Source organism: Eurytemora carolleeae, unplaced genomic scaffold, assembly GCF_000591075.1.
Source record: "Eurytemora carolleeae unplaced genomic scaffold, Eaff_2.0 scaffold136, whole genome shotgun sequence".
Classification (NCBI taxonomy): domain Eukaryota; kingdom Metazoa; phylum Arthropoda; class Copepoda; order Calanoida; family Temoridae; genus Eurytemora; species Eurytemora carolleeae.
In genome coordinates this window covers 220636-236207 of record NW_019396066.1, presented here as the reverse complement: position 1 = coordinate 236207, position 15572 = coordinate 220636, and the positions used below count along the sequence as shown (strand labels likewise).

General features: G+C 31.4%; 1 protein-coding gene across 1 annotated transcript in view; it reads left to right on the top strand.

Annotated features, from left to right (window-relative positions):
* LOC111710193 (uncharacterized) overlaps positions 1 to 15572 on the top strand; it is a 31151-nt gene that overhangs the window by 6916 nt on the left and 8663 nt on the right. The window contains exons 4-9 of the mRNA XM_023484256.1: positions 6683 to 6737; positions 7036 to 7116; positions 8085 to 8165; positions 9961 to 10028; positions 13791 to 13905; positions 14871 to 15016. Of these exons, the coding sequence (XP_023340024.1) occupies positions 6683 to 6737; positions 7036 to 7116; positions 8085 to 8165; positions 9961 to 10028; positions 13791 to 13905; positions 14871 to 15016 (546 nt within the window). The remainder of the gene's footprint in view (positions 1 to 6682; positions 6738 to 7035; positions 7117 to 8084; positions 8166 to 9960; positions 10029 to 13790; positions 13906 to 14870; positions 15017 to 15572) is intronic.

Sequence of the window (15572 nt, the reverse complement as noted above, 5' to 3'; positions counted from 1 at the left end):
CATTTATCCAGTACATGTCATTATCCCAACCACACTGGATCATATGTACAACAGTTTACACTCAATACAGTTATCCAGTACATGTCATTATACCAACCACACTGGATCATGTACAACAGTTTACACGCAATACAGCTAACCAGTACATGCACCTATACCAACCACACTGGAACATGTACAACCAGTTTACACTCAATACAGTTATCTAGTACATGTCATTATACCAACCACACTGGATCATGTACAACAGTTTACATTTAATACAGTGCTTGAACTTGTATTAATCACACTTGAACAGAAAACTTTTATCATAAACAATATAGTATTTTTGTAAAACGTTTAACATTCATTTGTATTTGGAGAAAACAAAACAGAAAAATTCAAAAATTATTATTGTTTAATTTTCATTTCAATTTCCAAAATAAGTTTATAAATTCTATTTTTATCTTGTAACTTGAGAATTCTGTTTTGTCAACGATTTCTAAATCTATTTTTTATTTTATAGTAAACTTGGTAATTTCACATTTAATTTCAATCTTTCTGTAGATAGATACTTAACTGGGAAATATATTCGGGGATGAAGTTTATTTCCTATAAAAATGTTTTGATATTTTCCGAGTTGAAAACATTCGCATTTTTCAATATTAAATATGGTTTATATAGATCTCCATCCATTTAATAATACTGAGGACGAATTTAAAGAATTTGAACCGTGGCTCAATTGAAACCGGTTTTTGGGGGATTTGAGACACGGCTTAAATTCAATAAATTCGGACATTGTTCACTATATGAACTAAAATATGCAATTTTTACAACCTAACGTGAACATATACTGGTAATCAAAATTATTTATAAGTTCTTGGCTAAATCTGGGAACTCAAAGAAAAAAATGAGTGTGGGTTGAGAATGATCGACTTCAAATATTTATTAACTTCAACCACTATTTTTTACTCAATTTCAGTGCTATACATACAGCAATAAACTACAGGGTGTCCCAAAAAACATGGGAATTCAGTGACGAATTCGATATCGTCTTTTTAAATAATTCTTTGATTTAGTATGGTGATACCAACTGAGAAAGCTTTAATCTGTAAGAGTTTCGTCTGCTATGTTTACATTTTGTTTGTTTATGTTTTGACTGCATACAGTTGTACTTAGTAAAACAAGAAAATTGCAGTATACAAACAGAGAAAACTTGTCCGTCTTCACTGTTTATCTTGCGGAGACATTTTAGACACATCTTTACAGTCTTTTACCCTTTTCATAAAATAAACTCTAGCAGACATAATAATATTATGGCTTTTGAAATTAGGTATTACAATGCTAATTCATAGCAAAGACGATATACAATTCGTCACTGAATTCCCATGTTTTTTGGGACACCCTGTATTTTATACTATCAATCCATCGGAAAGATACGTACACTATACAGGTTTTCCCACAAAAGATGGGAGTTCAGAATCGTCTAAAAGGAACTTACATCTTCTTTTTTCTTACATTTACTGTTCTCTGCAACTATAAACTTTTTTTCTTTGACCAAATCATTAAATATATTATTCAAAACAATATGCCGTTCATTGTGGATAACCGTTAGGGTAGCCCTGTAGATGCTCAAAGACCCAGAGATGTATGATTGTGTCTTTAAAACGTTATCTTAATACACCCTGTGTAAGAAAAAATACCATTATGAAAGTTTACCCTGTTAAAATTCTATAGTTTAACTTTCACATCTTATTTCAAGTTTAACAAGAGTTTCAAGCATCAGGAATATTTCAAGGATTGAAACATCTAATTTTTTCATAAAAATTCGGCCATTTTATTTGAAAATCTACGTATTTTTCTAAAGAAAATTTTCTATAATTTAGAATATTGTCAAATTAAAAATAATGGTATACGTATATACTTTACACTTTACAGTTGAATATAAATGTAACACGAATATTAAATTCCCTTGGCGAGCTATTATATATAATATACACTGAGACTCTCTTCACCAAAAAAGTGTTTTAGAAATAAAACTGAAGGGACCTTAAAACATTAAAAGTGTTAAGTAGATGTTGACCGGGATTCAGAAAAAATAAATTTTTCTTTTTTTTGTTCGTGCTTTTGTTTACATACAGTTAAATGCTACGATAAAAAGGCTAATCAGTAATCAGACAAAATAGGGGTTTGTACTGAGATGAGTAGAGGTTGGTGTATAGAATTCTATTTGTTAAAATAGGAAGGATGAACAAGGGATATGAGTAGAGGTTGGAGTATAGAATTATATTTGTTAAAATAGAAAGGATGAACAAGGGAGATGAGTAGAGGTTGGAGTATAGAATTCTATTTGTTAAAATAGGAAGGATGAACAAGGTAGATAAGTAGAGGTTGGAGTATAGAATTCTATTTGTTAAAATAGGAAGGATAAACATGAGAGATGAGTAGTGTTGACCATTGTTTTTTCTAAAAACAGGGACCAAAAACTTACCTCAAACTAAATTCTTCTCATCCATTAACCTTGTTAACCTGATACTTCTATAAAATTTAAAATTACTAGGCTTTTAGGGCGCTTCGCCCCCATCTTCTATTTTAACTTTTAATTGTGGCTTTATCTCTAAACATGTTCTCTTTGTACTGTATAAAACAAAAACAAAAAAAATTTGCGGATTTCATAATATTTTTTGCGCATTTTCAAAATTTTTCAAAAATAAAAAACTTTTAAACACAAATTTTTAAAATTTTGATCATTCATAAACCTTCCCTGGGGTCACGTGAGGTCCCACACACAAAAAAATTGGGCCCGATCGGTTCAGCCGTTTTGACGTTTATTGGATACAAACAAACAGACAAATAGACAAACAGACAGACAAGCCAAATTTATATATATAGAAGATGCAAAATCAAATTGACCGTGGAAAGAAATCAATTAAAGCTAAAATTTTAAGTTCCTATACCTTGTCAACCTGAGGGTGTAAACCATATTTCACACTCTGAATATTTGATTATTTTTCATAGTTTGAAATATCAAATCAAAGGTCTACGACATAGTGTACTGATTAGAAAATAATTTTGAAACATTTAAATCCTGCACTACCCATGGTTTAAATGGGTTGGGACGAACTTCTTTTATGAATATATTATGGAATATACTCATATAATGTTAAGATTCTGCAGCACATTTTACACAAAGTTGAGTACTGGTGGCCATCTTGAAATTAAAAAGAACAAAATAAAACATAATAAAAAGGAATAAAGAACACAGCTCTATGAGGGGGAGGTGCTATGGAAACGCCTCAACACGGAAACGTCTCAACGCGGAAATGCCTCAAAAACCGGTTTTGAGGAATTTCCGTTTTTTTTGGGAAATCCCTCAAAACTGGAAAATGTTGAGGGATTTCCGAATATTTTTGAGGCGTTTCCTAATATTTAAAGTTGAGGTGTTTCCTCTTTTTTTTTGAGGCTCTCTTCCTCCTCCTTCTAGTTCCATTTATTAAATACTGAAAAGGACTTGTTATATATGTACGCCTAATCCTCTTATAATCTTTATATCATCTAATATACTTATTTACCATCCCTCTTCATAGTTAATATGATGTGTTACAGTGTCATACAACATTTATTGGGGTTAATTTGGCGTAAACCTTAGATGTTTCGGACTTAGATTATTTGATCAAAGAACAGTTGCTTTCTGTTCTCGGCGGGGTTCGGACCTAATGTCCTAGTAGCTCCTGGCTTCACAGTTAGGAAGAGCGCTGCATATAATTGATCATGACTCATCCTACAGGGGAGTAGCGAAAAATAGAATTTAAACAGTGAAGGAGTAGGTTCTTTCTCTTCTCCTCTCTCTGAACATCCCAGCTGAAAGAAGGAACACAGTAGTATAACCCCTGATAGTTATATACAAGCTGTGTACAATAATACTGGTTTTTTACTTGGCAGGCTGTGAGGACTGGACTATTGTGGAAGATTCCATCATATGAGGCTTTAAGGATGCCAACTCCCCATTTTGCATAAGCAGTGCAGTTTTGGTTTTCTTAATTCTGCATTAGCTGGAAAGACTTTAAAACGAAGGAAAGCAGGGATCTTCTACTGAAATCTCTCATGCCCTTCCTCCTCCGAACTTCCTTATCTCTTTCCTTCCAGCTCCACAACTCAATGTCACAAAAACTACTTGGAGAGGTCTCAAAACATAGAAAATGTCCCAGTCAGGAAATATAATGCTGAAAGCAGCCTGAACAACTGTGTGTCATTATTCTAAAGCAATAAGTTCTTTGACTAAATCAGCAATGAGTAAGATTAAAAGAACACACGAACCAAAATAGAGTTCAGAAAAGAAGGAAAGCAGGAGACTCTCAACCTAGTTCTAAACTAGCAGCATGGCAACTGCTAAGATGTCCCAAATTTTTTTTTTCAAAATTAGCTGAAATATGATTGAAGATGTACACACAAGAAGAAAATGGAGAACAAGATATATCGAAAAGTCAAAATAATTGCATCTGATATCATTTATTTATTCAAAGATTACTGTTAAAATTTAAAATAAAATTTAAAAAAATAAAAAATATGTAAAAAATATTTGATCAAAGAATATTCATAGTTTGAAATATTGAAGGTCTATGACATTGGGTTGCAATATATAAGGATTAGAAAACTAGAATTTGTCAATTCCTCTGATTACAAATAGCAAACCCTCCTATGGAAGTGCTGAACAGATTCTTTCCGCCTTGACCTTAAACCCAGCTTTCCTTAACTCATGGCGTTAATCCATGTGGTTTACAAGTTTGCGCAGTGGATATTGAGTTCAGTGGCTGGAGATAAGCGCTGTCTCAATCAAAAGTTTCTGTCTCTCTTCTGCAACAGTAGATATCAAGGCTCAATCTGATCCATTATCGGACTTAAGAAAGGCTTTTGACTGGATAAGTTTTTCTTGATAATAAATCAAAATGGCACATCTAGTTCTTTACCTCTCTCTCAGATGAATACTGAATAGATTTCTACAGATAATGTTAAAACTTTATCCCAAAGTTGCATCTTTATAGAAAAATAAAGCTTGAACTGGAGAAGAATGAAAGAAAGTAAATGGAAGAAAAATTCAGATGTTTACATTAATCTTGAAATATATGCATTTGGTCCCTGTAATTATAAAACTAATGAAATGGGGAAATTCATTAACTGTCCTCTTCATGAAATATTTTCATTCTAGGCTTCCTGAAAGCCGGCCAATTTAAAACATTTTTAAATTTTGGCGGATTTTTCTTTTTGATTTGGCATATTCGCAAAAAAAATATTCTTCCAATTTTGGTGTTCCATAAACCTGCCCTGGGATCTGTCAGGTCCCACACAAAATTTGGGTCCGATTGGTTCAGCCGTTTTGACTTTTATTGAATACAAAACAAACAAACAAGCAAAGTAAAACTTTCAGATGTTTATAAGTGCACCATTGGAAATTTATTCAGAAATTTATATATGAATAAAATTTAATAATATTTTTCTTATTTAAAAGTATTTAAGTCTGAGCGGAAGTAAATCTTGTACTGCAGTCTAACCATTGAATATGTTAAATCACTGTTTTCAATCTTGGTTTTATTGGTTCAAATGGGAAACCAATATATCTGGATATATGCTAGATATATACTAGCTGTATAATATATACTAGATATATATTACATACTGGATATATACATGATATATACAGGATATATACTAGATATATAATACATACTGAGCTGGGAACTTTTGAATGGTGGATATCGGGATTAAGGCTTGATCCTCTCTTTTTCTTAATCTCCAGATTAAATAATGCTTGTTTGCCTCTTGTTATTAATCTCCAGGTTAATTAACCAATCGGGACTAAGGATATCCCATTCTAAAGTTCTCAGCTCAGGATATATACTGGATATATACTAGCTGTATAATATATACTAATATATACTACATACTGGATATATAAAGGATATGTACTGTATAAATATAGGATATATAAGACATACTGGATATATACAGGATATATACTGGATATATACTGGATATATACTGGATATATACTGGATATATACTATACTTGATATATACTGGATAAATACTGGATATATACAGGATATATACTGGATATATACTGGATATATACTGGATATATACTGGATATATACTGGATATAATACTGGATATATACAGGATATATACTGGATATATACTGGATATATACTGGATATATACTGGATATAAACTGGATCTATACTGGATATATACTGGATATATACAGGATCTATACTGGATATATACTGGATCTATACTGGATATATACTGGATATATACTGGATATATACAGGATATATACTGGATATATACAGGATAAATACTGGATAAAACCTATGCAAATTATGTCTGTCGGTTAAAAATGTGATTAAATAAGCTATTATATATAAACTATATATAATAAACTATATAGTAGAAAAAATATTAAAATAAGTATATCATACAGTGCTACCCACAAAGGATGAGACTTTAATGATGACATGAAACTTTAAGATTAAGACGATTTGAAAAAAAAATGAAAAATTCGTTTCTGAAGTCTTAAATTTTTTGGCAATCCTGTAACCGCGGCTTTTCCATCCCTCTCCAATGAAAGATGACCTTATGGCGCACTAAATAAACAAAAATCTTTTGCAACACAATTTTTATAATAAAATAATTTTTGTAGATGGACGATTGCACAACCAAGTACAAGAGAACAGCTGGAAGCAAGACAAGAAAAGGTAAGGAGACGACATTGGGATAATAGATTTAGAAGACAATATTTTGCATATATCCCAATAATTAGTATATATTTTTTTAAAGAATGTCTTGATAAAATGAGTTTAGAAACACTGCTGCAGCAGTTAGATTTTGAAAAAAAACTTAAATCTTTATTTTGTTTTTATTTTACAGTTTTCTTTAAAGCACTGGTTTTGCACAATATGCTTCTTATATTTCAAATTATTTCAAAACCTTAAACTTCAAATGCCAAAAAAATCGAAGCAAATTGTGAATAAAGATTTGGATATATTTTTGTAGATTCACAACACCTACTACAACAATATGATGTGCTATATCAACTACAGGCAGAACGATACAGATTCAGCAACTAGCAAGAAGGTTAGAAACTTTCTCGTCAAAATGTCAATTTTTTAATATTTTGTCCTAGCCAATATACCACATCAAACTCTTGTTGCAGTTTCAGTGCAATTTTCTACCAATTATTGTAACCCTCCTCCTTAATATCGTGAATTGCAGTGAATTGCATTTTTAGTTATGTGTTTTTCAGAGATTTTCTAGTCTGTGTTGCTGGTTTTCAAAAAAGTAAAAAAAAACCTCAGTTTTGGTGAAATTTTTGGTTTTACATTTTTTAAAATGCTAATTTCTTACAAGGAGGAATGACTGAGCTAGATTTCGTTATGTAAAGAAACGTCAAGGTCTAACAGCGTTATTACTTTAGTAGGAAATTATCTTGTTTGTTTGGTAGAATATTTATATTTTTTTTTTAATTCTAAATTTATATTTTAAAGTTGTATTGCATATATTTTATTTTATTTTCTAACCATCTAAAACGAACATTTTGTTTAAATATAAAAAAATTATTGAGTATTATACCTATAATAAAATACAGCAATGTTTGTGTTATAATAAAGGAACTGATTGGTCGCCTCAAACTCTGGTTTTCTGGTTACTACAGTGAAACCCTTAATAACAAATACATCGGAAGAATTTATCAAATGTCGTCTTGACAATTTTTTACTGAGTTTTATACTATATTTGGGAAATTTCAGTATTTGCAAAAAATAAATTAATAGCCATGAATTTGCGGGAACAGTTTTAAAGAGTTTCATATAATCAATTAATTAAAAAACTAAATATCTGCAACATTCCATTATCAGGAAGTGAAGAATACGACATTTGATGAATTCTTTCGATGTATTCGTTATTAAGGGTTTCACTGTATATAAATAGTTTGCAACCTTTTATTATTTCTAACTTTGACTTTTTGATCCAGCAGAACTTATAGTTATATGAGGAGAGTAATCAGATCATTAATCAATTATTTAACAGTTGAATAAATGTTTAAGTCTCGGCGAGCCCTGGGAAAAAGTGTCGAAAGTCTGGCGCTCCGCAAATCCACAGTGGAGGGGCAGGTGCTGCCCCTTAAGGTAATATTCTTTAAATAAATATTTTTTGGCGTTTTCTGACATTCTTAAAATACTTTTTTCTATTCCTCCCTTAGTTTTTCGCGAACAATTTCCAAAATAATATACCGGTAGCATAATCAGATAATAGGGCTACTATTTATAATATTCATAATATTTATAATACTCATGATATTTATTATAATATTTATAATATTTACGACCGGAACTAGATAAACAATACCAATAATAACAATAATAACATTAATATCATGAAATAGAAAGGTTTTAGTTTCTCACAGGGTGGTGATGAATAGTTTACTTTCATAGGTTCAGTGATGTCATAGAACCGACAAAAGGAATTGAGTTTTTGCCACAAACTCCGATTTTCTTTCATTTTTAGAACTTGACCTTGTAGTTCCTGTTGGATTTTTTCACACAAGTATAAAAATAAAATTATTCGGTTACTTATTAAGATCTTTTTATTAAAAAACTACAAATTCGGTTGAATTGAACAATTGTCTTAGTTTGAAATGTCAAACATTTAGGTTTCAAGGATAAAGGGATTTAAAAATCTAAGTTTATGGTAAAAACTCGATTTTTTGTATTAGTTACTGAGCCATAAACTTGAAAATATTAAATGAAACCTGGTATCGAAAAACCGGTCACCAAAACCGAAATTCTGTTCATCAAATGGTTTTTTTCTTCAAAAATACATTTTTGGCTCACTTTGTACAATTCGTAATGATATATGTTTATGCACTTCATGGTTAAAGCATAAGAAACAAAATGGTTGTCTATTTCTAAGTAACAGAAGTTATATCATTGCATTTTATATAATTTTGAACCGAAACCCTAAGATAAATTGTGTATTTTTTATTCCTCTCTAGCTTTAGTCTCGCCTTTATGAATAGGAAAAATAAAAACTCCTCAGTCCTCACACTAGGTCCATAAATCACAGACAAATATATGATTGCAAAATATTAAATTCAAAGTTAGAAAAATCTCTATGTATGCTTGGCTGCTTGTATGTGTAAAGATATATCATTATTAGATACATATCGGAGATCTTTCATATCCTACCCAGAGTGTTCCAAATCATATTGGATTATTGCAAAGCTTTATTGAAAAAAAAACTAACAAGATACTTACAGGGACTTGAGTACGTTATAATTTCAAGTGACCCTTCATGCAAAGATGACAACGCCCGATTCACAAGAGTACTCTTGAAACCTTTTTCTTATAAATAATATAAAAGATGTTTTCGTTTTTCTAGGTTTACCGACCAATTCACAATAGTGCTCTTTAAGGTTTAAAAATGGGTAAATGTGGGTCTTATGTTATACTATACAAGATAAATATGTATTATGTATTCATGAGGAAAGAGTAATTACACTTACAGAATATGTAAACAACGGGGGTTAGTCCTATATTCCAGTGTAGACAAATATATCTCTCTTTTACATGCATAAATTCATCTTCAAATTTGAAAATAAAAAGTCTAAAAAGTTTTTAAAGACCGAAAACTTTAAGATTTACAACTTTTAATCGTGCATCGTTGACAGGACAAAGTATAATTTTAATCAATGTTTAGAAGCAAGGGTGCAACTATCCCTTTTTCTGAGGGGGGGGGGCGTATTTTTTTTAAAGATTATATTTTTTTCTTATTTGGCACAATTTGACATAGGATGCTCCAAAATCCTTATCATGATATCGAGTTAGCGAGGATGCGAGGATGTGAAATAAGCCTAAAACCCATAGACTTTTCGGTGCATTTGAGATTTTTCAGAAAATAAATTTATCAATTTGCTTCTTTTAGAGTAAGAAGGAAAGCCAAGAGGAGGATTGTGCCGCCTGTAGTCAATGTGATGGATGTTGCACGTGCAGGTAAAATAATATAATAATAATAATAATGATAATAATAATAATAATAATAATAATAATAATAATGAAAATCATAATAATAATAATATAATACAACCTGCAGCCAATGCTGCACATGCAGATATAATAATAATGATAATAATACATATTAATAATAATAATAATACAACCTGCAGCCAATGTTGCACATGCAGTATAATAATAATAATAATAATAATAATAATAATACAACCTTCAGCCAATGTTGCTCATGCGGTATAATTATATTACAACTTGCTTTCATTAAAAATGCAACCCGCAGCCAATGTTACGAATGCAAATATATTAATGCACCCTACAGCCAATGTTACACATGCAGGTATATTAATGCACCCTGCAGCCAATGTTGCATATGCAGGTATATTATTGCACCCTGCAGCCAATGTTACAAATGCAGGTATATTAATGCACACTGCAGCCAATGTTGCACATGCAGATATATTAATGCACCCTACAGCCAATGTTGCACATGCAGGTATATTAATGCACCCTGCAGCCAATGTTGCACATGCAGGTATATTAATGCACCCTGCAGCCAATGTTACACATGCAGGTATATTAATGCACCCTACAGCCAATGTTGCACATGCAGGTATATTATTGCACCCTGCAGCCAATGTTGCACATGCAGGTATATTAATGCACCCTGCAGCCAATGTTACACATGCAGGTATATTAATGCACCCTACAGCCAATGTTGCACATGCAGGTATATTATTGCACCCTGCAGCCAATGTTGCACATGCAGGTATATTAATGCACCCTACAGCCAATGTTACACATGCAGGTATATTAATGCACCCTGCAGCCAATGTTACAACACATGCAGGTATATTAATGCACCCTACAGCCAATGTTACACATGCAGGTATATTAATGCACCCTGCAGCCAATGTTACAAATGCAGGTATATTAATGCACCCTGCAGCCAATGTTGCACATGCAGGTATATTATTAATTCAGCCTGCAGTCAAAATGGCAAATTATGCAGGGTGTCTCTTAAAAAACCGTACTATTGCCTAAATTCTAAATGGATTTTCGGGAAACCCTCTGAAACATTAGTTTTTATCTCAGTAATTTATGCCATGTATCCTCAGTTTTCAACTGATTCAGGCTTTTCTGGACATTCAATTATCCTTTTAAAATTTGGTGATGGTGATGGACCAAACCTCTGTAGAGTAAAGAAGTAGATATAAACCCAAAATATAAGAATAAGATGTTTAGAGGATTGTTTGTTTCGTTTTAACATCAAAGAATTTCCAATACTTCAAGCATAAAAATAGATTGCTTCGAATAAGTAAAATATTTGTGTTTGCCATACATCAGATCAAATATTTTAAGCAGAAGTTCTTAATGTCCAAAAAAGCTGTACAAACTTTTTTACTTTTACGATTTAAATCATTTGAAATATTTAAGATCTGACTTTTTGGTTGATTATATAATTTGAATTTTATATTTCAAGTCAAAACTAGAAGAAAAGCGGATTAAAATTCAAGAATTGTACATTCTATAAAATGTTTAATATTATGTTAAAACCGTTCTTATACAAATAAACGTATTCAATACTCCAATACTATGCTGCAGTGCAGTCTGGATTTTTACAATTCTGCAGAATGCAACGCAGAATTTTGCATTGTAAATTCTGGGTGCTCCGCACCCTTCTTGAATTGTTGCTATTAACTATTCTTCTTAGTATATATTCTAAAGTGTTTTAAATTTACACTGTTCAGTTGAAACCTGAAGAGCCATTGAAAAACAACTTTTCCTTAAAATTTAAGCTAGAACTGAAAATTGCAAATTTTCTCATTACAATTTTGCGAATTTTCTGCGATTCTGTGATTCAATCTTTATGAAATTTTAGATTTTGATAGAAATAGTTAATATGCACATTTTTGCTTTTCTGAACTTTTGATTTTGAGAGAAAAGAAGGTTCGCGGATTTTTTTTCGGGCCCATTGAAGTACCAAATATTATTATAAATTTTTTAAAAATATTGAAAAAACACCATTCAGGAGAGTTGCACTGAGCGCCGCTAAAAACACTTTTTTTGACTCACATAGTATAATTATTAAATTGTTTTGCCCTTTTTTAGATTTTTGTGAAATAAGATTTTTATATAAGTTTGTTATAGTAGCAGAGATAAAAATTTAAATTTTATCTAGAAATTGTTTAATTTATATTTGTTCTTTCAGAAGTTTATCATTGTGTAGATACACAACTATAGTAGAAGTTATTTGATTACAATCATACACAACCATTAGACAGGAATATATACATAATATCCATTAATGAGAAAATGATCATTATAATCAGAAGCAATAAATGTAGAAATAATATCTAGGCAAAGGAAAGATTTTTTTATTCGTGGCTTTCTCCATCACTTAACATTGTTCTTTAAAGGGATTGTCTGAAAAAAATAAAGGGGCTCATGGATGAAACACAAAAAAACGTTAATATTCTACAAAATTTGAAGATTTATGTGTCTAGGGTGAAACTTTCGGGGGGAAGTTTAATGAGACTACGAAAGGATTATAGAGCTGTATTAACTTATTTACATCATAGTGTTGTTCTTAACATTAATACAAGTCAAGTATACTCGGTTCCCCTCGAGACAAAACTAAACAGAAACAACTTTTATTTGTCAACTTTGGAACAAAAAATAACTTTTCTTTTTAACACAGAAAATTTACATTTTTCAAATAGATATCCCATGTATTTCCAATGTATATATATCTACAGGGTGTCCCAATAAACATGGGAATCAAGCGTCGTCGTCGAAAAAAAAAAATAGAATTTTCGTCTAGAATGTGGGGTGAAAATGCGCCCTCGTGGTATAATGATCATTTTTGTTTTAACGCTGTAACTATAATCTGTATGCCCCTGTGAACAATATCTAGCTTTGGCATCAAAATAAAGAAAATAAAAATGTTGGCTGTGGCGGAAATACTACCGGAGAAATACATATTTTTACCGAGCAGATTTAACAAGCAAAACATTTATTCCTTTCAGAGATAAAATAATTGAAAACAAAGAAACTAAACTGCACTTGCCACAATCTTTAATTTTCTAATTCTCATTAACTCAATGCATATTTGATATTAAACTATTGATCTAGCAGAATTCATAGTTTGAAATCTTCAAGGTCTACGACATCAGGTTGTAAGGTTCTATTTTGCCCACAAAACATCTAGAGCACAGCAATGGATATTTTTTAGAAAAAATTGGTCAAGAAAACCCGTGGTTAGGTAAAATTTGTAACTTTCAAGCCAGAGGGAACATATATGTGAATGTCTTGTTTTATTAAATAGATTAATCAACAGTAAATTCTAATAAAATAAACTTAAAAAAAATATGGAAGCTATGTACTAGAATCCAATGTAGTTAAACCAATTGCTATTCTCACTGAGCCAACTAACTACGGCATTATTATCTGAACTGATGCTATTTCTGGGAGCTCAGGGATTTATAAAACAAATAGAACAGCTTTTATGGGATTCATATACTTGTTAGAAAATTGTTTATTTGTTAAAAGTTGTGTATAGTTCCTGTTATTAAATACAGTCAAGCCAGTTTATAGATGATAGATTGAGAAAAATAATAAAAAATTATGAAAAAAAAACAATAATTATATGTTTATGTATAATAACAGAAATAATAATAATATTTAGAAAATAACAATAATCATATTTCTATGAATAATTAGAATAATAATGATGATAATATTTAGTTCTGGGACGAAGGTGTGTTGGAGTCTTATCCTCTGTCTGGTTAGTCTCAGCATTGGTTTCCTAGGAGGAGTAGTTGTAGGAGCAATAGTTCAGCGTGATGGACATTTATCCCAGGTTAGTGGAGCAATAGTTCAGAGTGATGGACATTTAGCCCAGGTTAGTGGAGCAATAGTTCAGCGTGATGGACATTTAGCCCAGGTTAGTGGAACAATAGTTCAGCGTGATGGACATTTAGCCCAGGTTAGTGGAGTGATAGATCAGCGTGATGAACATTTTGCCCAGGTGAGTGGAGTAATAGTTCAGCATGATAAACATTTAGCCCAGATTGGGTTTGGTAAACTTTGTAATCTTGGATTGTAAAATAATCTCTTAATTGGGTTTAGTAGTCCTTGTAATCACGGATTGTGTAATATCAAGATTGGGTTTGGTAAACCTTGTAATCACGGATTGTATAATATCTAGATTGGGTTTTGTAAACCTTGTAATCACGGATTGTATAATATCTAGATTGGGTTTGGTAAACCTTGTAATCACGGATTGTATAATATCAAGATTGGGTTTGGTAAACCTTGTAATCACGGATTGTATAATATCTAGATTGGGTTTGGCAAACCTTGTAGTTACGGAATGTATTTTATCTAGATTGGGTTTGGTAAACCTTGTAGTTACGGATTGTATAATATCTAGATTGGGTTTGGAAAACCTTGTAGTTACGGATTTATAATATCTAGATTGGGGTCGCTAAACCTTGTAATTACGGATTGTATAATATCTAGATTGGGTTTGGCAAACCTTGTAGTTACGGATTTTTTAATATCTAGATTGGCTTTGGTAAACCTTGTAATCACGGATTGTATAATATCTAAATTGGGTTTGGTAAACCTTGTATTCACGAATTGTTTAATATCTAGATTAGGTTTGGTAAAACCTTGTATTCACGAATTGTTTAATATCTAGATTGGGTTTGGTAAACCTTGTAATCACGGATTATAATATCAAGTAAACCTTGTAATCACGGATTGTATAATATCTAGATTGGGTTTGGTAAACCTTGTAATCACGAATTGTATAATATCTAGATTGGGTTTGGTATCCCCGGTGAGTACTACAACTACCTGCAGAAGGGTCGAGAGGAACCTGTAGAGGATGGTGGTGGAAGATGTGTTGTAAGGATGCAACAAACCAACCTTACAACTACAAACTGTTCAGTCTGCTCTAATAGCAGGTTAGTTGGTGACATTTAGATCCTCTTAGAATTCACTTTTCATCCACTCTTACTTTTCATGTTCTAGACAATCTTTTAATCTATAATCTTTTTCCGTTCAAAAATCTAATTCCTACTTCCCATCAGTATTGTAGACTACACTTCCTTTACACAGTGTTATTAAAACTATGATTTCTTTTCATCATTGCATCCATACTTCTCTTTTGACCAAATGTCTACTATAATTATCATTTCCCATTCATACTTCCAATTCTAAAGTGTAATAATCCAAACTTCTTCCCATTTCTATCAATCTTCCTATAATGAAATCTTTAACACAACTTTCCTTTCCTCCTGAAAACTTTTGAAACAAGAAGTAAAAATGGAAGTAGTGAGTTTTAAAACTAATTACGTAGAACACTGTTATGTGGAAATAAAGTTAGAATTATACTCTATCCTTTTGTCTGTATTTAAAATATAAAATGAAACGAGAAAACTATATTTTCTCTTCTCTTTTCGTGTTAAATCTCGAGAGGAAGGTTTCCCCCCGGCAGGTGTCGAGTTAGCGAATTTCAGG